The sequence below is a fragment of the Myotis daubentonii genome, chromosome 7, assembly GCF_963259705.1.
Source record: "Myotis daubentonii chromosome 7, mMyoDau2.1, whole genome shotgun sequence".
Taxonomy (NCBI): Eukaryota; Metazoa; Chordata; class Mammalia; order Chiroptera; family Vespertilionidae; genus Myotis; species Myotis daubentonii.
The window spans coordinates 62571461-62597036 of NC_081846.1; the positions used below are offsets into that span (position 1 = coordinate 62571461).

Sequence of the window (25576 nt, forward strand, 5' to 3'; positions counted from 1 at the left end):
TTAGCGCTGCAGATTGATTGAGAAAATGCCTATGTGAGATTAAAGAGAACCAAGGAGAGCCTTCAGACCTGCTGCAGGTCTGGCCCTGGGAAGGGAGAAGGGAAAAGGGGAGAATGGGTAGGAGGAGCCTCAGACTGTGATGCAGCCTTGAGACATCTCAGTCACCTGGATGTGGGTCCCCAGAGAAAAGGTTGCCTATTAGAGTGTTACAAAAAAACCAGAGAAGAACCAAGCAATGCGCAGTGGTTCTCAACCTTCCTAATGCCGCGACCCTTTAATACAGTTCCTCGTGTTGTGGTGACCCCCAACCATAAAATTATTTTCATTGCTACTTCATAACTGTAATTTTGCTACTGTTATGAATCGTAATGTAAATATCTGATATACAGGATGTATTTTCAGGGGTCGCGACCCACAGGTTGAGAACCGCTGGTAGAGAGATGGAGTTACATTTATTATTATGCACAGGCCCAGAGGAAAATGTCTCTCAAATTCTGGGCGAAATCACACAGGAAGTTTCCCGTATTTATACCATTCCACCTTCTTTGTCTCCCAAATATGGGGTTTTTCCAGTTCCCTTTGCAAGTTCTTAAAGGGCCCTATGTGCTGGGCCAAAGGCTTGGCCTGACGCCAGCACTGATAACTTTGTCTGGAGAAGGTTTAATGGCCTCTCTGAAATGGGAGTAGTCTTATTTTCCTTATTATTTAAGCCAGCAAGCATTTACAGAAGCCAGAAATAGCAGGGTTAAAATTTCAAACAGCAGTTTTTATATAAGATGGATGCTTCAAGAGGAGTCTCATGTTGGGAGAAATATCCCGGCTCTCGTCCCCCTGATGCGCTCGGCATTGACAGGCAGCAGCCTGGGGAGCAGGGCCTCAGCTGGAACGCTGTGGTGGATGCTGAAGGTGCAGCAACCCAAGTGTGTCTGCTGCCTACACTCATCATGGCAGGTTCCAACTCAAGGGGAAATCTGAGCATGCGCCTCTGTGACTGCCCTAGCGAATAACATTATCCTCACTTTCTAGAAGAGAAAGCTCAGTCCCTGGGTAAGAAACTTGTTGGAGGTAGGAATTCGTAAATGAGCCCCAAGACCCTACCTTAGATCTGTCTGACTCTAACTTCTGTCCACCATGCCACTCTACCTTTACACGTAGCTGTGATGTAGCTGAATCTTCTGATCCCCAACATGGACATGCAAGAAATAGTCCATTTTCTATTTTGACCCCATCCCACTGGGCAGGCAGGATATTTACCTATGCTTGAAGCCACCCTAATCCAGAGCAGAACAAAGACCCCAAGTCATAAGTGGGGGGTTGGTGAGGAAGTTGAAGGGAGTGAGGGGGAGTGTTCCAAACCTGAAAACCATTCACCGGTGCATGTGATCCTCAGGGAAGGATGCTCTGCTGCATCAGCCCTCATGTGGAACACGGGGCCTTCGGCAAGGCAGGGAGACACACAGCCCCTCTTCTCTGGGACATTGGCAAGGGAGCTCCCTTTTCTCTCTCTCTGAGGGAGGGGACGTGTCTTCCTCTCTTCCCCTCTTGTTGCTATTAAAGGAACTTCCTCTCTGCTTTGGTTGTACTAAAAGCACCCCCACTTTCTTTTGTTTCCAGAGGTAGTTAGCAAAATCTCTCCAACCCATTTAGGCTTTTGGGAAACAAAACCCGGTGGGGGGGAGGGGGGTTGGGGGGGGATTGAGAGCTGGCAATTTCCTGCCACGACCCCCATCCTTCCCACCCCCACCTCACGCCAGACAAGGGAGAACAGACCTGCCACCTGCTTGAACGGTAGACAAGAACAGGAGAAAATACAAAAGGAAAATCACAGATTAGTATCTCAAAACTTGTTTGCCAGGACTACCTTCACAAATGTAGGAAGCTCTACGCTGTGAGGGAGGCTGGTTCTGTGAGGCCCAGAGGGTGGTGCTGAGATCAGTGGGAGTTTCCAGGAGCAGGTCTGAGTGGACTTGAGAGCAGTGAGGCCCGTCTAATTGCACTTGGCAGTGGTCACTTGGACCCACTAAGAGGAAGGCATTTCACAAGTCCGCCCAAATGCAAATACTGAAAACAATAGGCTGGCTTTCTAAGTAGTGAGCTCCTTGTCTCAGGGGTGAGGGTGGAGTAGGCTGTGTGAACAGATGTCAGAAATATTGTGAAAGGAATCTCCTCTGGTGAAGGCTATGGGTATAGTCGGCTAAGATATAGATATTGTATCTAAGATTCCTGCTTGACTCTCCAAGACTCTGATTCTGTCTAGATTTTGAAAGTGACCAGCATAGAGATATTATTGAACCCAGGTGGGCTGAGGAGCCCAGGGAAGAGGAGAGTATAAGATCTATCAAGTCAGATGATATCTTCATTGGTTCGGAGCATTATTCAGGTCAGAAATTTCTCCAGTCATGTGTTATTGGCGGGGAGCTCTCCATGTCCCAACCTGTTGCTGGTGATAGTAGGCTTCTTGCGATGTTATGAGGAAAGGAATTTTCTGAGACTCACATGGGAGAATAAATAATATTTATTTACATGGTACAGACTCCTGAGTTTCCAAGGTCCCCTCTCCCTCTGTCCCACCACAGAAGTCCAGCTGTGTCCTTACAAGAGCTAGGATTAAAGCCATTTCTAAAATTAATGTCAACTCCACATTTGCACAGTCCAGTCCAGCATCAGGCTAGCTTAGCTTGTGTTTCCAGCTGTAATCCATTACGTGTAGTGTCTACATGACTGTGGGCCATGCAGCTTCTAGGGCTACTTGGCTATGGGGGGAACATGGGCGAGTGCAAGAAAGCAAGAGCAAAGCCAGAGGAACAAGAGAGAGAGAATTCCTTTGTCTACATGCAGATATTTACCTTCTAAGATTTCTCAGGCTTGCAGTGGTTCCACCCCCTCTAGCCAATTATCTTTGTTTTCAGGTTAGACAGACAGACAAGTACCTCCCCTACATCACCCCAACTTCACTGCCTATGCACCCATCTTCCCCTTTGTCCAGTCTTTCTCCCAGTGATCTGCAGGGAATGGACTGGTGGTGCCCTGGGGAGAGTAAAGTTGCAGCTTCTTGGTGAAGCTGCCTGGATGACCATGGATGTCTGGCCTTCCCTTTGTTTTCTTCCTGTCGTTAAAATTAATAACTAGCTAGTTTCAACAGTAACAACCACGTGGGCATGTCTGAGGACATGGTATCCATGTCTCCATGTGGTTAAACCACGCAGACTCCAAATACTTAGTCCTCTCAGTTCCATGTGGCTCATCTGCAGTTAACCCTCTTGGTAAGAATTAAAATACATTCAGCAAGCATTAGTTAAGCATTAGGTTGGTACCTCACAAGGTGTGAGGGACACAATGGCATGTTCTTGCCTTCAAAGAGTATATAGACTAATAAGATTACAGTTTGTTAAGTCAACTCTTGGCAAACAATTTGGTAGGTGATACATCTCATGGATTAAAGAGAGATTTAGATTAGGGGTCCTCCACCTCAGCACTATTAATATTTTAGGCTGGATAATTTTTTTGTTGGCAGTCCTGTGTGTTGTGAGATGTTCAGTGGCATCCCTGGCCATTAGCAACCCTCAAGTGTGACACATGCCCCCTAGGGGGGAAAAGTCACTCCAGGTTGAGAACCACTGGATTAGATTAATATATGCACAAGTTTGGGGTAATAATGTTATAAGAATTCTCAGTAAGTTATTCCTTGAGATACATGTTAGGTGAATTGAACTTGTTTTTTCTGTTTTGTTTTGTTTTGTTTTGTTTTTGCTAATTTGATCTTTCTATAAGAATGAGTTTAACATTTATTCCTAATAATTACTAGAGAAAATACTTGTGTCTTATTAGGGGTGGGGGATGGTTGATGGATGCGGTTTGGGACTTCATATGAAGATGGAGAAGCAAATGTTTGGTAAATAAATTTTTGCTGAAGCATCTTTAACACTGGGACACAGAGAGGATTGGATCAGATGGGACTTGCGGGGTTCCTCCCTGTTCCTCTCACCTGATTTACAGTAAACTAGTTATCTGTGATGATACTTGCCTTCCTGGAGCTGGTCCTCTATCTAAATTCCTTTTAGGCAGCTAAGGGGCAGTTTAAGGATTTAGTGTCTTAAAAATAACCAGCTTAAAGTAATCAATATCCCGAAAAGGCATATTTTGGGGTGGCAAACTCTGCTCCCCCTGTTTCCTGGGTAAGGCTTCTTCTAAGACTTTCTCAGTAAATGGTCACACAGGAAGTATCTTAGGCTTTGTGGGCTATTTGGCCTCCTTCGCCAAACTACTCAACTCTGCCTCTGTAGCAGGAAAGCAGCATGGGCAATGTGTGAGGGAATCGGAATGTTCCGGTCAAATTTGGTTTATAGGAGTAGGAGGCAGGCTCCATGTCATCGAGCCCAACAAAGTTGCCACCCTTGTTCAATCTAGGACAAAGTCCTAGTTATCGATTTCTGTCCAAACAACTGGTTATTTATTAGTTCTAGTTATCTATGACTGTTTTAGCTATGACTGTTCTAGTTTTCTATTGCTGTGCAAAAATCTACCCCAAAAGTTAGTGATTTCAACCAACCACCAGTTGAGTTGGTGGGATTCAGCTGCACGGCTGACCTGCTCCTTAGCAGGGATGACTGGAGGGCTGGGCCCAGCCAGCTCCTCTCCCTCTTTGTGTGATTTTAGGAACTTTCCATGGGATCTCCTCAACAGGGATATGCGCTTCGGACATGGCAGCTCGCAGGGCTCCAAGAGCAAGTGTTCCACTATCTCAAGCTTAGATACTGTGTTTAGATACTGACACAGCATCACTTCCCTGGGTTTCTGCTAGGAGTCACAGAGGCTGCCCAGACTCAAGGCGAGGGGACACACTGTCCATCTCAACATGGAAAATGTCCAAAAGTTGGTGGCCATTTTTGATCTGCCACAGACAGAAAGACAAGCTGGGAGGATGGGCTCCTGAGCAGTTCTTCTCTGGAAGAGAGGGGGCTTTCCTTTATGCCCACTCTAGATTCACAGAAGAAAAGGTGGGATGCAGGCAGAAAAGGGCCAATGCCAGTGGTCGGCAAACTCATTAGTCAACAGAGCCAAATACTAACAGTACAATGATTGAAATTTCTTTTGAGAGCCAAATATTTTAAACTTAAACTATATAGGTAGGTACATTGTTATTAACTTAATTAGGGTACTCCTAAGCTGGCCTTTGCTAAAAACGTCCTCAATCTGATGGAGGTATGTTCACTGAGGTCGACCCCTTCCAACTCTCCCATCCACACTCGTCTTGTATACTTGTTTCGTCTATCTCCTTTTGTTCATCCTCTCTATATGTCCAAATCATCTCAACATACCTTTCTCAATCCTCGACACTACATCTTCTTTCACTCCACAATGTTCCCTAAAATTAACTTAATAAACTTTACTTAAAGTTTTAAGTCAACTTTGCACTGTACATGTGCGCCCGCACGTGGTATTTTGTGGAAGAGCCACACTCAAGGGGCCAAAGAGTCGCATGTGGCTCACGAGCGTCGGTTTGCCGACCACTAGCCTATGTGATTAGGACCCACAGCCCCTTTCATCTAGACCTTTTTATATGAGCCACCTGAATTTGCATTTATAATATACATCTGTGCACTATATTGTTAGATTTCACTTGGCTTCTACCAGGTATTATACCCATTTCCTTTTCAGAGACTTTGAAAATAGTACATTTTAAGAAGGCCAAAGTTCAGATTGCCCTAGTACTATGCGAGCTACATAATGCCTGGTGAGAAAAGCAGATAGGCAGACAATTGAATCTATAAATGAAATGTAACCCTTTAATCCTGCTTAGTTACTAGTACAAGCTGGCTTGTGTTACCAGAAGCTGACCCGCAGGCTCTTTGAGCTATATAATTTTTTGTGTGCGTGTAAAATGACATTGATCGCTCTCTCTGCCGTAGGGGAGCTCATCTCCTCCACAGTCTTGCAAACTTCTAACATTACAGCAACCATAGTGGTTCTCGTCTATCACCCTTTATTTTCCATTGCTGAATGGACTCAGATTTATTCTATTAAACACAAGAACCCCAAAGCGAATGATAGTGCCCAGTGTCCTTGATCGTATTCCTATCGCAGTAGTCATTTTCCATGGCCCTTCTAGAGTCATTTTACTTAAATTATTTAGAACCGTATGGACTCACCCATCTATTTGAAAGTGCCGTCCCCACTGATGAGTTCATTATTACGGAGCCTCTGGATGTTCGTAGTTTAACCTTTAACTGCTTTTGAAAAAGAGAGTAATCGGTTTCAGATGTTCCCTTCATGAAACAAGGCCACGTGGGATCTTGTTTCTCTCAGTCCAAAGGAGACTACGCTTGCTGCCCGGGCTCAGCCACCCAACTTGGGTGTATGGAGTTAGGGAGAGCTCACTCCCACCAGTGCTCCTTACAGCATTGGATTAATATGAACTTAAAAACATTGGATGCATTTTCTGCAGACTGTAACACTGGTTGGTCTTGTTATAATCTTTGAAGGATAAGGATGGACAGAATAGAGCACTGTGGTGAGGAAATGTGCTTGGGTACATAATGAGTGTCACAGATGATTAAAGAGAGAAGCTAGAAGGGCTCAGGGTCACTAATGTTCCTTGCTTCATGTTTTCCCCAGCAAATAGTGGCAAGAATCCTGATTGTCTTTCCAATTTAGCTCATTGAAGTGGAAACTGCTAGCGCCCCATAATATTGGTAGACCTCCTCCAGGGGTGGGGAACATCCAGCCTCTGGGCCCTATAAGGCCCTTAAAATCATTTGCTTTGGCACTGCCAAGGCATTAGGGGTGAGTTAATTAAATGTTTGACCAAATATAGCAGGCTTATTTTTAAGTTGATAATTTTATATGGCCTGAGAATGATGTTATAAATATCCAAATGGCCCTGGGCAGAAAAAGGCTCCCCACCCCTGTAACCTTGGAAAATCCCTTTAACTCACAGTCCAGTTTCCTATTACTAGTTGACTCAGGACATAAAAAGAAGCGTTAGTAATATAAAGTAGTTTTGAGCCCTAGCTGGTTTGGCTCAGTGAATAGGGCATCAGCCTGCAGACTGAAGGGTCCCGGGTTCGATTCCCAGTCAAGGGCACATGCCTGGGTTGTGGGCTTGATTCTCAGTGGGGGGATGCAGGAGGCAGCCAATCAATGATCCTCTCTCATCATTGATGTTTCTATCTCTCTCTCCCTCTCCCTTCCTCTCTGAAATCAATAAAAATATTTTTTAAAAAAAGAATGTAGTTTTGATATGAAAGAAACACTGGTTGGCTATTTTGTAATCAGCATTACATGTTGGCCATTCAGCCATTTCATTTTACTGAATGGTATTTGGCAGTCTTTTTTTTTCCCCCTGTCTCTTAATGGTGGCAGCAGTTTCAGGATCTTTATACACTGGGTGTCCAGATTATTATGAGCACCTGACGTTTGTAGGCAAATTAGCTATAATTTCGTGCGGAAGTTGCTAGAGGGCCAGACCATTATAAATAGGGAAGCAGCTTGTTAACCACGACAGAAGTGATTTTTTTCTGAAGATATGGGTAAACAACGCGATTTAACAGCCTTTGAACGTGGGATATATATAGTATTTCAATAACAAGGAAATAAACATATTCTCACCTCTATTCTTTCTTTCTCCACTTAGAAATAGGAAAGTTGTCCCACATGCAGTTTTATGTATGTACAATAAATAGATGTAAAGCAATGTTTAGATAATGGAAGAGTTTGCATATATTTAACCTCCGAAATAGCTAATATTCAGTTAGGCACCAACTTTTTTTTAAAAAAAAAAGTTACAATTCAACTGCAAAAATAACTCCTAAGTTTCATAAACTTTTTAATTACAATGTTCAGTAGCAATTTCCTAGATGAAACATATTAGAAATCACGTTAGTCTTAGTGAGATTCTCCCCTGTATGCTAGAAAATATGTGCTTCATAGTTATAAGGAAAGACTTGCCCACTCCCTCTCCATATCTTCCCTCCCACAAGAATGTGAAAGGAATAAGGGGAACCTGCTCTAATCCTCAATGTAGGACCTAAAATGTGCTCTGTCTTCTGTAAAAACTTGGATAACCCACCATCGCAGTTCTTCCCAGATTTTCCAGCTTTAGGCATTGATAGTCCCAAGGATCACTCAGTTCTGAGCAAGTAAGATGGTTGGCTGCCCTACTTCAGGCGCCCTCCCTAGGAAGGTTTGTGATGCTCTATGAGTAGAGGGCTGGAAAGGTCATTAAGTACTTACAGTTTCTATTGAAAGACATTGCAGATCTTCATTTCCACTTTATTCAGCTTCAGTCGTTCCCTTTCCTTCTTTCCTAGCATTTTTGTTCTCTGAACCACTGGATGAGCTAAAGGCATGTTTTTCACTCTTGTCACCTGTAACGCTTTAGTTTTTAGTTTTTCTGAAAGAGCTTATCCAGGAAAGGGTTGATGTTTTAATGGTTTGTTTCGACTCCTTTGTTCACTTCTTATGAACTTCAGTGGCCCCGTTATTTCTGTCCATTTCAGCTGGAGGAAATGTCCTATTGTTATGGGGAAGTTGAAGTATCCCTTTCCCCACTGGGTGCTGGGGGTGGAGTCCTAACCATATCTTGAGAAAAAGAATTCTCTGAGGCTCCCACAGGAGGATGGGTGATTTTTGTGTGTGGAATTACATCTCTGGGGTTCCAAAGTCCCATTTCCCTTACTCCAGTCCTGGAAGGAGTGTAGCCGGGTTTTAGTAAGGCTAAAAACAAAGCCAGTGTCCAGAGTTTCCATTCTGTGTTGCAGTCGGGTCCAGTTCAGCATCAGGCTAGTTACATTCATTAGTCCATTGTGAGTGGGGATCCACATGGCCGTGGGCCACATGGGAGAATGTCAGAGCCCCACAAGCCAGGAGTCAGCTGAGAACACAAGACCAACAAAAGAGAAAACTCCTTTGTTTAGGGGATTAAATATCCCAAATTTCACACCCTTACAGTGGCTACACCCATTCTGGACCATGACCTATTCTCAGGTGTGACTGACAGCAAGCAGCTTTGCTCACCCCCCCAACTTTACTGGGCATGCGTCTATCTCCCCCCATCCAGTCCCTTCCCCCAGTGATCTGCTGGGAATAGATTAGTGGCTCCCTGGAAAGTATAAATAAAGCTTTAACTTCCTGATGAAGCTGTCCAAATGACATGCCTGTAATATTTGGCCTTCCCTGTTACTAATAACTAGAGGCCTGGTGCATGAAATTTGTGCACTCAGGGGTGGGGTGGGGGGTGTTCCTCAGCCTGGCCTGTGCCCTCTCACAGTCCAGGAGCCCTCAGGGGATGTCTGACTGATGGCTCCCTGGAGGGAGCGGGCCTAAGCCGCAGTCAGACATCCTTAGCACTGCAGCAGAGGCGGAAGAGGCTCCCGCCACCACCACTGCACTCACCAGCCGTGAGCCCAGCTCAGGGCTTCTGGCTGAGCGACACTCCCCCTGTGAGAGTGCACTGACCACCAGGGGGCAGCTCCTGCGTTGAGCGTCTGTCCCCTGGTGGTCAGTGCATGTCATAGTGACCAGTTGTTCCACTGTTTGGTCGATTTGCATATTAGCCTTTATTATATAGGACTAGTTTAATGACAACGGTATCACTGTCATTGGATGTCAAAGGTGTTTGCTGCAGTAATGCTTTGAAACAGCCCAGCATTATCCTTATCTCAGGCAGTCACCGATGGCATGACATCACAGAGTGGGTAACTATTCATGGCCCGTGACCGTCCCATTACTCACACCCTCTTCTGCTGATTAGGCAGCCCTCTGAATCCGTATCCCACGCTGGAGGCCTCACTACTGCACAGTAAGAAGCTAACTAGACTTGAACCTTTACGTTTATAAAAAAATAGACAAAGCTGGTTCGCATAATTCATTGGGCTGCTTCTCTTTGAATTTCATGTATAATTTAAAATTTTCTTCCTATTATTCTCACTTTCTAACACTGGTCTAGTCATTTTCCTAAACAGCTCAAAAGGAAAATTGTCACAGATATACAGCCTGTAAAATTCTTCTTTGTTGAATGTAAGTCACGTTGTCAGTATTTTATGCAGAAGCTGAAATTTGCTTTCCTCTGTGCTTTTGAAAACCTGAAAGTTTCAATTCATTTTGCATCCTATACCTGTCTTTTTTAGCAATGCAAATACATAGTTTCCTAGAAATGATTGTCTCAAACAAACAGCCATGTGCTGATATAGACAAATTCTATTAGCAAAGAAAAGTACTTTATTAAAATGACTTGTAATTAAGTGTATGTCTAATTGTACCTGCAGCCATGACGATGTAACATGTGGGACAGTCAAGTAGACATAAGCCTCATTCAAACAACATTCTGCAATAGGTGCTGCTTACCTATCTTCGCCCTCTCTGGGCTTTGCAATCCTGGCTGTGATAGTCAGGGCCCCAGTTCAGGTGTCCCTGGAGGGTTCTTTAACTTGGGACTTTATGAAAGCAAGAAAATGACTTATTGAGACTACACATTGGGGAAAGCCCACATTATAGAGTGAGGCCTATGTATTTGAATTACACAGTTGACATAAATAAAAGTATGTGAATAGCTGACACCAAACAACATGCAGTCTAGAATTTGCTGCCGGCTTTAGCCTGGAGTGGCTGACGGAGTGGTCCTTTGTCCCCGTGGTGGCCAGTTCCCTCTTCTTCCTGTGTCATCTGTCTCAGTCAGAGCCTGTGCATGCCTTTTGGGGTAGGAGGTTCTTGTCCAATCATGGTCGCGCTGCAGTGCTATCGGAGAATGCACCGTTTCTATCAGAGCCTTATGGGCACTTCTCAGATTCTGTATTTGTAAAGTAACTGTTGAAACTTTACATTAATGGGGGAGGGGCTTTTAATTGCAAGAGACAGAAACTCTCTTAAGTTGCTTTCGTGGAAAAGGGGACTTATTGAAGGGATATGCATTCATGCAACTATAGCAACTAGCTGTTTCCCAGTCTCTCATGGGCCATATGCTTTCTTTCTTCCATTGTGTCTTTGTTTCTCTTTATCTGTTTTGTTCCTCTTACTTTTACAGATAGAATTCTTTGGCTTCCTCATAATTTCCCCTCCCTCATAAGTTCAACTTTCACACGCTTCTCTCGGCCTCCTTCCAAATCCAGAACTTTAAGCTGCAGCTTTAAACATTAACTGACTCAGTCTCTTAATTGTTCAACTTAAAGTCCTGGAGTGACATAGACTATCAAGGACTTTCATACTTGTCTCTCCCACCAGACTGTATGTTTCTTGAGCATAAGGATATTATCTGTTTTCTTTGCCACTGGATACCCACAATGCCTAGCACAAAAATAGTACTGAGTAAATATTTGATAAATTAATATAACATGGAGAAAACCATTTGAAATCTAATAAATGTTCTTGGAGGGAAAGGTTTCCACGTGAGTTAAATTGGCTAAATCTTCTCAAATACCAGTTGATTTGGATTGAAGTCATCTCATTCAGGGTCAAAATATTCAGTAAAGAATAATATGATGAAAACATTCAAATAGTAAGTGTTGGTGGAGAGATGGTTTCCATTGTGACTTCTGCTTCAAGAAGCCCTCACACTAATGAGTGAGTCAGTTGACTCACCACAAACTCAAAGTCATCCAGTTGCCATTAACCTGCAATCCAGCCGCAGTAGTAGTGCTGATGGCAGTAACCCTGTTTGATTCATTCTCTGAGAGGTTCTTGTTTTGATGAAAAGAGCTAATAAAAGCAAGTGGGTGGTGGTGGAGGTGGTGGGAGAGAGAAGGTGCAGATCAAGCTGTCGATGGCTGGGGTATGCTTTCACTTACCTATGGAGTGCCTTTCCCTCTGCCATGGTTTTCTGACTGTCCCTCCAGGGAACCTGTGTCCTGGGTATATTCTGTCTGTGTTCCCGATCAGACAGAGGGGCCACTCTGCTCCTTGGGGAAGAAGAATGCTCCTTGATTATAGGCCAGATGAAGTTGCTACTGCCTGAAGTGTGGACACCACATACTTCTTGTGTGACACCCCTCCCCTCCCACAATGAAATATTCCTCGTTCTTGTCTTTTTAAAAACAGTTTCACATATTTCACACAATGATCTTCTGTTAGCAGAAGTCACTGTAATGTGATTTTTTTGTATTAATCCTAAATTTTCTTTTCATATTGTTTTATCATAAGATGGATAACATCATTTTCACCAACACTCTGAAAATTATCTAAGTAAATGTTATACCCTTCAACATAGTTACTTGGGGAGATGAAATGTTTAATTCCAAAGACATGGCCATTGTGCAAAACATTTTTAGAACTCCTCTTTCAGTACCATTAATTGCTTCTTTCATATTCCGAACTAAGTTTAATTCAACTCTATAGGAAGATATGGATACAGATGGGAATACATTATCTTTTCACTATATTCTACTTATTACCCCTTCATGCTTACCTCATCTTTTTCTTCTAAATAATGAAAACGCTAAATATTTAGTGAGCACTCCCATTTTCATGTCAATGTCCAAGTTTGCCCCTGGCTACCTGTGCAGTTCTTCACTCGACTTTAACTTTAGAAACTGCCAGCACCGCCCCTCAGATCTGATATTGCTGCTGGATACTAGGAATGCTGTGATCTTCGTGGAGTAGAGTTTTAGGTTTCATTGCCTAAAGCATGACGTATAAATGAAATGGATTCTTCTTGCAGGAAATGTTTGACGTTATACTGGATGAAAACCAGCTGGAGGATGCGTGTGAACACCTGGGCGAGTACCTGGAGGCATACTGGCGTGCTACCCACACAACCAGTAGCACCCCTATGACCCCGCTGCTTGGAAGGAATTTGGGCTCCACAGCTCTCTCACCATATCCCACAGCAATTTCTGGGTTACAGGTATTGCCACTTGCCACTCGTGCTTTTACAACCCGACTTTGATTAAGATTCTGTAGGGAACTTGATTGGGATGGAGACTGAGTTGTCCTTAATCTGAAGAGGGAACCATGTGTGGGCATTATACATAAAAAAAAAAATCTCAACTATTATTTAATCATGATCTATCCTAGACAAAGTGTCCCGGAAAGTGGCCCTCTCTCTAGAACTTGGTTCTCTGTTCATTTATAATGGCCTTCCCTTAGGTAACTTAATCCCTCTGTGCCCAGACTCTGCCAGGAAACTTAACACCTACTCCGTGCAGCTGTGCGTTACTTCTCTGTGTCACTTCTTAAGGACTGTGCAGTAGTGGCAAGCTAAGTCAAAGATTTGGGGACAGATGGACCTTTTGACTGCTCTTAGCAAGTCCTGCGCCATGGGCTCCGGGGTCCTCTGGCTTGCCCAGTCATTATAGATTGTGCACACAAGTAGAGCTTCTCTGTTCGGAAACAGGGACAGATCCCTGAGTTTTCTTGTGGGGGAGGGCCACCTTGGTCAGTGGCTACGGCAAGTGTCCTTGAGGGAAGCTGGGGATGAGCACAAGTTCTCTCCCCCATGTCCTGGTGCTGCACTCAGAGCTAGAAGTGGGAGCCAGAGGTAATGATACAGAGTGAATCCTGCCTTTCTACACCAATTATTATTTACCATTTATCAAGCAGCTGCTGGAATGTGGCCAAAGCCCCAGCTGACTGAGGAACAGGTAGTCGTCAATTGAGCCCTCTTGCATCGTGACTAGTTTTGTAATAATGGGTTATAATGACAGTCATAATTGAAGATCGTGTTGCGTTAACTCTGAGATAAATGGCACTCTCTGAAGTGCTATTATAATGGTATTGCTTTGCTACAAAATTGCATCTTTGTAAGCAGAAAAACTGCCGTACAAATGAATAGCTTTTGAGGCTGGAAATGAACATGGGAAATGTACTATACTATAAAATATGCATATATTCTGTATACAGTATATATGTATGCACCAGGACTATTTCTTGCCTTGTTTCACTGCCTGTGTGCTGATCTGAGTGTGGCATTTCCACTGACTAATTTGGCTTGGCTCCAAATTGTACACTGTGAAATGAGAAGTGGATGCATGAAGCAATGTGCTTCTGTAATGTACGTAGAAATGAAATGTTGCACTTTATCTATAAAGACAACACTCTTGATTCATCATCTCTAAGAAATCCACCTAGAGTGGTTCTCCCAGTTTCCCCTGAGTTAATGCGGTGCCCTTCATCCTGTGGCCTATTTCTCCTAGTAACCATGGCCTTTAATTGCTAGACCCCTGGCTGAGATTAAAGGCACAGGCTGTGACCCTTGCGTGAGTTTCCTTCTGTGTGAGGGTGTCTTTTAGAGGAAACGTATCTGAATCTTTGGTTTTATTACGATCCTGTTTCTTAACTGAGGCGACCCATCCAAGCAGGAGACACAGCTATGATATGTGTTTTCCTATGATTTGAAGAACAATGTTGAATAACATTTTCTGAGCCATTAAATAAATGTCTGAAGATAATTTCAATTAATGATGTTAGAGGAATTTAGTTTTTATCTGAAGATAGTTTTACATGACACTTCAGTTGAGGAAGCAAGATTTGTAAATGTATCAATTAGTTGGCTACGTAATTGTATAGTCCTTCAGAAAGAATATTACCTTTATGTAGGGCACGGAAACAAATGCATTATTTTATGAGCACAAATCATGTTATTCTGAACTTTATTTCCGAATGGTAGAATAATCCTCATGTTTACAACAGAATTGGAGTTGTTAGGCCTCCCTAAATATATTGAGTTCCATTCAACAGTTAACTTTCAATTCTGTATTTTAAGAGGAAGCATAATCATGCAGCATTATGTAATTAAATTCACAGACTATCAACACGTTGACATCTTTGCATGATATGTCCCAAATAAATAAAATCAGATATGTTGAGCAGATCATTTGTGCATCAAAATTCTTCATTAAGTCAGATATCCGGCAGCTTATTGTACAGATCCTACTGTTTGTACATGCATTGACGTGTTCTAGCTGAATGAAGCTGACCTTATGTAATCAATGAACTATCTGATATTTTTAGAGTCAGCGTGTGAGGCACAGCAACCATTCCACAGAGAACTCTCCAATTGAAAGACGAAGTCTAATGACCTCTGATGAAAATTACCACAATGAAAGGGCTCGGAAGAGCAGGAACCGCTTGTCTTCCAGCTCCCAGCATAGCCGAGATCATTATCCTCTCGTGGAAGAAGATTACCCTGACTCATACCAGGACAGTTACAAACCCCACAGGAACCGAGGATCACCTGGGGGCTATAGCCATGACTCCCGACATAGGCTTTGAGTCTGCAAGAAGCAAACAAACAAACAAAAATTCATCTGTTGACAATTTGCCATAGCACTGCTAGGATAAACCAATCATCTTAACTTGGCAAGTACAGCACAGTATTTACTGTGTTTATGGGCTGCTGTCATTTGATGCTAAATAAGGGGCAAAAAAAAACAACAAAGAAAAGAAAAAAAGTACATCATGCCCTTAAGTCTAGATGGATATTAGATGCCCAATCATATAGACATTTTTAAGTGCAACATTTACATAACAGTACCTTTGTTTTCTTCATTAGATTTAGACACATCAATTTGTAAGTTAGGGTACTTATCAAGGCACATATAAAATAATTTCCCATGCTGGAAATTCCAAATGACCAGTTCCAGTTGGAACCAATTTATAAACCAATTCCTGTTGGAATTTGGGTGAATCGACTAGAAAGTCTACTTGAGCATGTGGCGATCCATTTAAAAAATCTGAAAAAATAACTGATTAATGAGGATATCAAAATACCAATAGAAGCCAAAACCAGCTATGGTATTTATTTGCTGGAAGCTAAATTTACACTTAAAGTTGGAATGTATACACATTTTAATATACGTTAATGTTTCCAAAATGGCTTTTCAAACTTACCAAATGTATTGATAGTGCCAAAAGAATCTCAAATTAATACAGAAAGTATACAATCTTCTCATATTTTAATATTTTTATTTCTTTCCTGGCACAGCTGTTGTTTCAAAGTGTTTTGCTTTTCGTTTAGTCACTACTGTTATTTCATTTGACATGGTACATGTCAAAAAAAATCTCAAAATTTCTTTTGCAGTGAGAGAGAAAAGGGAAGCCCAATCATAGCAGGTTATGTGAAATGGAAAATGGGTGTTTCCCCTCTAATAAATCTGAGCACAACTACATACATCCTGGATCTGAAGTCAGGGAGTAAGGATGGGCACAGATCCTCCTGAGTGCAAAGCTAAACACCTCCAGGTGGGACTTTTTCCACCCACTTCACAAACACGGGTTCGGTATTTCCCACTAGGCACAACTGAATATTTTTCATTGCCTCACTCAACCTCTGTCTTTGAATATCTGAATGCTCTAGCCCTTCACCAAATTCTTTATAATTATTCTAAGGATGTTAGTTTTATATAGACACATTCAATTTTGATATTGAAAGATGTGTTAGTACCAAACAATTAATTGAAAATGTGAAAACAAGTGATGAATGTAAAAGCTTGCAATGAAAAGAAACTCATTCAGAACATATTTGTCCACTAAACTTAGAGAATTTTTATTGCAAAGGATTATAAAGAATTTGGAGATTGAGCTTCATTATTTCTAATCAACATTCCTCTTCACATATTAAGTCTTCACAGTGTTTCCAGTGGCTATAATTTTGGAATTGGTGACCTTCTATCTTATATTTTTAAGGAAGACTTAGATTCACTATGATCCAAGAAATTGTTGAAATTGACCATTTTATACAATACACAAATGTCTTTAGGAAAAGGCTCTTGTTTCTAAAAGCCTACAATGCATGCATTTTTCTAAAGCCCCAGTTGGACCATGCATAAAAATCCTTTTGTACTGGTACATGTCATAAAACCTATTTTTTGGAAACAATAATAATTCATTTTCTATTATCTTTTCCCCTCCACCAAGCCTTTCAATATTTAGGCTCTCGAAGCATGCACCAGTTAAATAAATTTCCTGGCCATGAAAATAAGTTTCATATTCTTGATTACTTAATTATACATATGTTAAACCCCATTATGATCTTCCATATTCCCTCCCCTCATGTTCACTGTGCATATTCCATTATGTTTAGCTGATAATGAGGATGCCTATAATTATGTAAGTTATCTCAAATATTTGATACAACTAAAAATATGGGCTCAGTAAATTCTAAAAGTTAATATGTGTTACTGGCTTATGAAGTTCTTTTGTCATCTAGTGAAGCTTACAGAACTTTCAGTTAAGACATTTAAAAAAGTTGTATCCATTATGCACTTTAATAAACATATAACCTGCCATTACTGAATACTTTGTTAGAGCACAGAAGAGCATTTTCCAGTAAGCAAAAATATACTTATTACATGTACAGCACATACTTGCATGAGAAAGAAAACATTAGCCAAAACATTTTTCTAGATGCTTTACTGGTTTCTTGTTTGTGCGCATTACAGTATTTAATTGCAAAGAGTGCACCAAGGTGTCTGAATTTAGACTAGACAGCTGTTCAGCTTTTTCTGTAGTAGCATTAGCAACCCAGTCATTTAACTACTTTAAAATATTTACATTTTATGGCAGGTAGCTATAACAGTATTTACATATATTTCCTAGTCAGCAAGATTTTCATATTTTTTCAACTTTTAAAAATCACTTGTTTTTAAAGGCCTCTCAAAGCCCTGTTTCTAAGTCTTCCATGTCATGCTGATACAGAGAGAGGTCCATTTAAAATCTGCACAAACCAATATGTCATTTACCATGAAGTGTCCATATGTGTTTTGCTTTGCATTCTTACTCAAAAGCTAACAATCTTGGAAAGGATATAATGTATATTTTCTTGATGGATATATTTAAAATTTTACTTTGATATGGCATATTTCCCCCATTCCTTTTGTAATGTTTATCTTCTCCAAATGAATAAGAGATGCATTTTCCTTTTTTTTAAGCCTTAGACTTTATTGTGTAAATGATACTAAAATACAGATATATGCTAAATGAAAAGTTTTATTTTTGCCAAGCATATCAAGCACCTTTGGAAAATACATATTCTACAAGTACTTTGTTTTTAACTGATTTCATTTGAAAATAGAAAATGATAAGCAGGAGAAAGAAGTCTTATACTATTTTGAGGCTGTTTTAACTTGTAGTATAAACCACGTATTCTGTGATTTTGGTATATGTAGTTTCAGAATATGTAAGTTACATATTCTGTCATTTCAGTCATTGAACACGTAACCATGTAGACTCATGTGACGATGTGGAAATGTAGTCCTGGTAAAAAGGGAATGCAACTTGTCAATACTGATGTTAATTCTCAAGGCTATAATATGACTTCAATATTATACTCAACAATGTGATCTTGTTTACTCCAATATTTAAGGGAACGCTTAGCAATGTTTATAAATGACTAATGATTCTCTCTTATCTTTTTACAGTTCCATTGGAAAGAAAATTAAAATTATTAATTTAGACTGATAGTCTTTCCTAATAAGAGAGTCTTAATTATGTGATGATACTTCATTGCACTTAGTCCTTAAGGAAATGAATTTTTTAAATATAAAACAAATTCTGAGCAAATTATTTGTTCCCTTGAAATAATTTGTCAGTTACTTTATTTATTATTGTTGTTTGCAAAATGTATTTTTGGAATGTTAACCTCTTTTCATACCTGCATACTTGAACTTGTCTGTTGTGTGGGGGCCTTAAAATTCATAATAAGAGCTAGGGCAGTGAAAGGGAGGGAGAGACGAAAATCATGCCAGTAGTTGGTTTGCAAATTTCAACTCTTTGAATGAACATATCATAAAATGTTGTTGAGACCCAGGATGTCAGTTAAGAATATTGCTAGGCAACCTTATTTTGCATGCTAGTATATTTTCTTAGTTATACAATTTTATTTTGATATTTGCTAAGAATAAAAACAATATAATTCTACTATAGAATTTGCCCTATATATTGATATTTATACTACCTCTTCTCTACAGAAGACAAGCAGTCTTTAAAGAGAAAAATACTTTTCAATAAATAGTGATCAAATTTATTACTATTACTGCTAATCTTGCAGCAAAGCTAAATACATAAATTGTTAAAATATACCTCCCCTTTAGATTTTAAACTGTTTCCAAAATGCTCTTGTCACCCTTTCATTTCTTCCACATTAGTGAAGTTTTCTTTGAATAGGTTCACAATTTATTAGGAAGCAAGGTTAATTTAATAAGTCGTTCATCATAGGGAACAAATCAAACTGCAGGGGAATTATCTTTGTGTGCAACTTGTTATAACATCCAGCGCTAAGTCTGAAAGGTAGTAGATCCAGATACTTGATGTTTAAGCGCAGCTGGTTGTAAATTCAAATTTTGTTGAGGCTTGACTTCTCCTGTGGATACTTAGGCATTTACTGGGTAAGAATATACATTCTCTTGAACTCCTATGTCATCGAAAAAAATATATAAGATATTTCAAATAAATGGGAATGTACCCCTTATTTCTTTTCTATTTCTGCCTTTGTCTTTCATGACAATATTGCATGTCATTTTCTTTTTAATTACATAAAACTCATATTTGAATAACTATATGAATGGAAAACATTATAGGAAATGATGTAATAAAATTTGCTTTCTTAGCTCCATATACCTTTAAATATTGTTCATACTAAGTTACTTACTCAAGCTGTGTCTGTAGGTCAGAAAACAGTCCGCTCTTTTAAACCACCATCACGCTCACTGTCAGTACCACAGCTGTCAGACAACAAGGATAACTGTTTCGTTGTTCACTTAAACGTCAAGTTAGTCAAAAAGTAACATTGGCTTACATGGACAGACAGAGAGCTACAGCATTCAAAAATTACTTTTGAAAGGTTTCTTCTTAAAACATTCTCAAATGAAATACATCCTCTTACAGCAGCTATCTCTGTCTGCTTATGGGTGATTTAATCCCAAATGCTTCATATAATCGAGGGACATTATCAGAAGACTAGGAAATATCTCAGCAGATAATCTTGACTAAGGGCTGTAACTCCCACTTACCGTGCAAAAAAATGTATAAATAAGTGAGTAGCAGTGAGTTTTGGGGAGTCATAGTTACATATGAAACTTTCCTTTGTTTCTTTTGATGTGTGTAAAATGTGTGCAGAAAATTGTAAAAAAATGTTTCTAATGAATTTAGAGTGGTTTTGGAAATACACTGATGCTTCCTGTTTGAAAACTGTAAGGATTTAAAATGAGAACTATTTAAGAACCAAAAGTAGCTGGCCTCTAGCTTTCAATACTTGGTAAGTGTTCTTGGTTACGTTTTGAACACTTACATTTCTCAACAAATGGCTATGTCTATATTTATGTAGGGGCCACTCTTGCCCTACTTGCATGCCACTTTTACACACTTTTAACTGAAATCAGTGTGCATCTTGTATGCATAAAGGATGTATTAAAGATGCAGGATTATTAATGCTACATTGTTGCATACTATTTTTCATATGCCTTACAATATTTTCTTGGATGTTATTAAAATGAAAGCATTTTATTGCCAAAATAAATCTATGTTGTTACTTCTCATCTGCATTACACAGTAGAAAAATAATGTAGCAAAAACATATATTGTACAGTATAAAATTATCAAAGATATATATTTTGCCAATAATATGAAAATAGATTGAGGAGAAAGAAGCACATTTGTTATAGCACAAACTTACAACAATTCCACTGTTAAAATTGGCAGTTGTATTTTTTAAAAGGATATAGATTTAGTTCTAAGTTTTACCAGACGTATTTCATTTATCATCTTTCTAACTTGCTGCTTAATACTTTTCCAGCAATTTGCTTCAGAGCCTTGCAATCGATGGATGTAATTTATTATACTTTATTCCCTTCCAGAAACATATTAAATTTTATTTTGTGATAAGATTCATACTATATTTACTGTTCTTATTTCTTCTTCAATCACAACTACAAAATGTAACAGAGAGGTGAGCTCATAGGGCTCCTCTGAATTCTGGACATGTTTGAAATGTTTTCTCTTTTTCACAGCCTAAAGTCAGAATGATAAATAAAAATGTCCCAGCAACAAAGAAGTGTTTAGGGATTCTTCAATCTGTTTGTACTGGATACTATTTTGAAACATAAGTTAAAGCCATTAGCTGCTTGTGTGTTTTTTTTTGTGTGTTTTTTTTTTAGGGGTGGCAGGAGGGAAAACAGAAACTTACAAAAACCACAAATAAAAATGGCAATTGGATGTAAAATGATGTTCCCTACTTTCCTGAGGGCTGTTGATATCCCAAACCACTGCTGTATTGCCAGCTACAAATGGGGGGGCGGGGGAGGAGGATTCCACCTTTGTCAAGTAACTTTTTTTTCTTTCTTTAAACATTAGCTATTATTTTGATAATTTGCCCCCTTTTATTTTTCTTATATAGGTGAATGTGTAGCATTCTACAAGGCATGCTGGGTAACATATACTATGCAAATGTGTACCGTGCTGCATGTTTTGATCTCCCTCTGCTCTAGTGGCTTTAAAGGAAAAAAAATGTGTTGTTATTTTTGTGAACCAAAACATTTAACAAAGAAAATGCAGAGTGCATGCATATAGTATCCTAATTTCTATGGATTTGTTTTATGGAATTTCAATGTGTACAAACCAACTGCATTAATTTTTTTCTTTTATATAATAAATGAAAAAAACACTGAAACCAGCATTATACCTCTCCTTTATATTATTTCTTATAGAGAAACCAAAAGTCTAAATACCCTGAAAACACATGCTCAATTAAATATGCTCTTTTATTGTTTAAAAAAATATTTTTTTAGAAAGGGAGAGGGGGAGAGACAGAGAAACATTGATGTGTGAAAGAAACATTGATCAGTTGCCTATTGTATGCAGCCCAACTTCGGATCAAACCCACAGGACCTGGGTACGTACCCTGACTGGAACTGAACCAGTGACCTTTTGATGCGCTAGATGATACTCAACCAACTGAGTTGCACTGGCCAGGGCAACACAGATTCAATTAAATGACTATTTCCTGACTACTCTGTCAGGTGCTATGAGTGATCATAAAAGAAGTACTGTAGTATTAGGAAAGAACTTGTAAGTTAAATGCATACACACATGAAATAGGATATTTTATAATGTGTGGTATAGTATTGAATACAATATAGGAAAATAAACTAGATAAGCCATTGTTGTGCCCAGATTTCAAGGTTCCCAGGACCCCCAGGGAGCCCGTCAGTCCGATGCAAAAGCAAAGAGTCCTTCATTTCGAACTAGTTCGGCTCCCCGACCACACTCACCGATGCAACAGTAGCCCAGTGGCCGAGAGCGAGAGGCCTGATGGGATTGTGGGTTTTATAGTAAGGGCAGGGGAGGGGACTGTGGGCCCCGCCGATTGGCCAGGCGCGAGTCGGGTCTTGTTACACAGGATGTGGTCATCTCTATGGCGTGCACGTCCCTTGATTATCATTGGTTAGTCCAGAGAAATCCTGGGCGTGGCCAGCAGAGGCCTGGGCCTCCAGGAAGAAGCCCCCGCCTAGCACATGGCTCTGCCCAAAAATGGAGGACCCAGGGCAAGATGGAGACCCACAAGGGCGAGCTGAGCCCGGGCTCCAGGGGCCAGTCCGGTTGCCGGCGGTCCAGCAGATCGACCAGTCCCAGCCCAGACAGGAAGTCCACATCCTCCATCTCGTCCCCGGGGCACCGGCGATCACCTCCTCCTCCATCTCCTCGGGCGAGGGCACACGCCCCTCCCCGCCGCCGCCTCTACCGCTGGCGCATGGGTCCGGTCCGGGGGCGGCGGGCGGGTGGCCTGCGCCGGGCTCCCTCCGTGGGCTGGGGAGTCGGTGCCTGAGGCCGCCAGCAGTGTGGTCAGGCTGTGCCTCATGGAGCCCGGCGGCTGGCCCACGTAGGTGCCGTGATGACTTGCCCTTTCACCATATTGTTCACAAGAAAACCTCTAAGTAATTAATTTATTGTAGCAGTTATCATCTATTTCCGAAGGTATTCTGTACCTGTAGAATTCCATATGGCTTATGGCTTGAATTTTGTGTGCTCAGTGTCAATTGTCCATGTTATAACTTGATCAGCATTTGACTTTTCTCTAATTGCAGAGTCCAAGAAGGTGAAAAAGAAATGTGTGCTATGTTGATTATTATTGCTGCATTTGAATTATACAATAATTTATTGAAGCCAAGTTATTTCACAAGCTTCATCACATTTATCCCATCTGGCTGCCCTGGAAAACAGGCAGGGCGTAGATTATTAGATCCAACTTCAAATGAAGAAACCAAAGCTCATTGGGACTTTTCTCACTAAAGTACTTCTTTAAAAAATTTTTTTTAAATCCTCACTGGAGGATGGAGGATGTGTTTATTGATTTTTAGAGAGAGGAAGGAGAGAGAGAGACAGAGAGAGAGAGAGAGAGAGAGAGAGAGAGAGAGAGAGAGAAAGAGACATTGATGTGAGAGAGAAACATCAACCGGTTGCCTCCCGTACGAACCCAAATAGAGGATTGAATCTGCAACCTAGGTATGTGCTCTGACTGGGAATAGCACCCGCAACCTTTTTGGTGTACAAGACAACACTCCAACCAACCGAGCCCCCGAGCAGGGCTCGCTAAAGTACTTTTATCTAAAAATACACATAGTAAATGCTTGTAAGCTGATAGTTATCTGAAGCATACAAAAGAATCCCTGGAATACAATAAATGTTGACTGAATGAATGGCACCTCAGTTACTGAAGTACTATATAAGGCTGCCCCAACTATCAAGGCATCTCAACCAATAATCGTTCCATCAACCTGGCTGTATGCCTGAAGCCACCTTTCTTATCACCAGCACATCTGCATTAATAAGATGGATTGTAGAAACATCGTGCTTGTCCTGTCATACTACATGCCAATTAGAATAGTGGTTACATCGTGGGCTGTAACTCTTGCCTGGGTTCAAAGCCTAGATCTGGAAGGAACTAACTATGAGCTTAGGGTAATCACTTAACTTCCCGGGTCTATTTCTATGGAATGATTTTTCTTTTGTTTATGGGTCACATTTTCCTATTCTCTGAACAAATTAAAGACCTGATTGCGGCAACATAAAACACAGAAATTATTTTAATAAAACAAAATCTTTGCTTTCTTGACAAAACATGTTCATAATATTAAGAGTAGACCAATCATCTAAGAAAACTTGTCCTTTTAACAGATGAAAGGATATAGATTTAGTACGATATTGATACTAAAGTTTATTTTTAAAAATCCTTCTATCTAACAAATTTATTCAATCTTATCCAGCTGATCATACATAAAATTTCTTTCCCAAGATTCCTTTCCACGACACTTTTCTCAAAAATGCAGTTCCATACCTTATATCTTCTTTTACTGAAAACACATTATTTCCTTCCATATTAATTAAAATTCTTCACTGTTGGAAACCTTAATTTCTAATGACAACTGCAAAGTAAGTAATTAGCACTCTTTAGACTGGAAAATTTATGAATACATTTTATAACCTCTGGAAACATCGGCTCTTTTACTGGAAAATATATATAGTTTTTGTTTCGTTTTAACAGGCTTAATTCACTTTGTTTTTCTTGTATAAAATTATGTGATGGCCATGGCTGGAGCCTGGGCCCTCTGCATAGAAACTCTGGTGTGGGTTTTTATCAGACGGCCTGTGACTTTCTGATAGGGAGGCTTGTTGAATACTTTTGAGGGGCAGATAACTGTAGGTCTTGGAGATGGCATCAAAGGTGGCCTTGGCACAGTTGCCCAGAGAGGCGGTGCAGCCCGGCCAAGGTACAGCAGTCTTTGATACCTGCCATCAGCTGCAGCTTCTTGGCACAGGGGCTGAGACGAGACCAGTGCCCCTGGGGGTGGGGATGAGGCACATCAGCACAGAGTCAAAGGGTGGGTCACCTTGCGAGGGACGGTGTGGGATTTGCTGATTTTGTGCCCCCAGTAGCCTAGGGACAATAGAGAGCCTGACCAGGATGATGGGCCCTGCATGGCAGTGGCTACTTCCTTGGGGCACTTAACACTGAGGCCGACTTGCCCACTGTAGTCCCCAGTGGCCACAAATGCTTTGAAGAGTGTCCTCTGGTAGCGCGGGTCTGCTTTTGCACCAGCATAATCTACAAAACCTCGTCCTTGAGGGATGCCCCCAGTAAAAAGTCAATGACCTCAGATTTCTTGATGGGTGGGGAGAAGTCGATCTCCTCCAGGGACTTGATCTTCATGTCCTTGACCAGCTTGGTGACGGGGATCCACTCTTTGTCCTCGGCCTTGCCTCCACGAGCTCGTCCTGCCTGGTCCCTGGTCTCAACCTGGGCCCTGGATGCAGCCCCAAGTCCTCCACGAACCCTCCGCAGCCCCATCCCGGGCCCTGCCACAGCACCTCCTCATCCGCCAGCCGGTGTTTCCTCGGAGAACAAATACTGGCAAATACATTTCATAATTTTTTTAGAAAGATCTGCTTTCTGAACAAAGCACAACACAGGTTAATTAACAAATTCAAGTTTATCTAGTTTGCAATAAGAAGTCAAGCGTAAACTTATTTAAGAATTAATGTCTCTGTATTTTATCTTATGTGGAAATTATCTAGATATTCAATGATCTTACTTTGATTCATCATTTATTTTAATTTGTCAAAACTCTAAGGTTTCACGTTACCAAAAGATTTGGAG

General features: G+C 40.8%; 1 protein-coding gene and 1 pseudogene across 5 annotated transcripts in view; one reads left to right on the forward strand and one right to left on the reverse strand.

Moving 5' to 3' along the window:
* The window catches only part of CACNB4 (calcium voltage-gated channel auxiliary subunit beta 4), a 239996-nt gene extending 221722 nt beyond the window's left edge, over nucleotides 1-18274 (forward strand). For all 5 annotated transcript variants that reach the window (XM_059704459.1, XM_059704455.1, XM_059704457.1 and 2 more), the window contains 2 exons: nucleotides 12650-12835; nucleotides 14941-18274. In XM_059704459.1, the coding sequence (XP_059560442.1) occupies nucleotides 12650-12835; nucleotides 14941-15201 (447 nt within the window). In that variant the 3' untranslated portion in view covers nucleotides 15202-18274. The remainder of the gene's footprint in view (nucleotides 1-12649; nucleotides 12836-14940) is intronic.
* Nucleotides 18275-24494: 6220 nt separating this feature from the next.
* LOC132238858 (small ribosomal subunit protein uS5-like) lies at nucleotides 24495-25267 on the reverse strand (annotated as a pseudogene).
* Nucleotides 25268-25576: the final 309 nt, after the last annotated feature.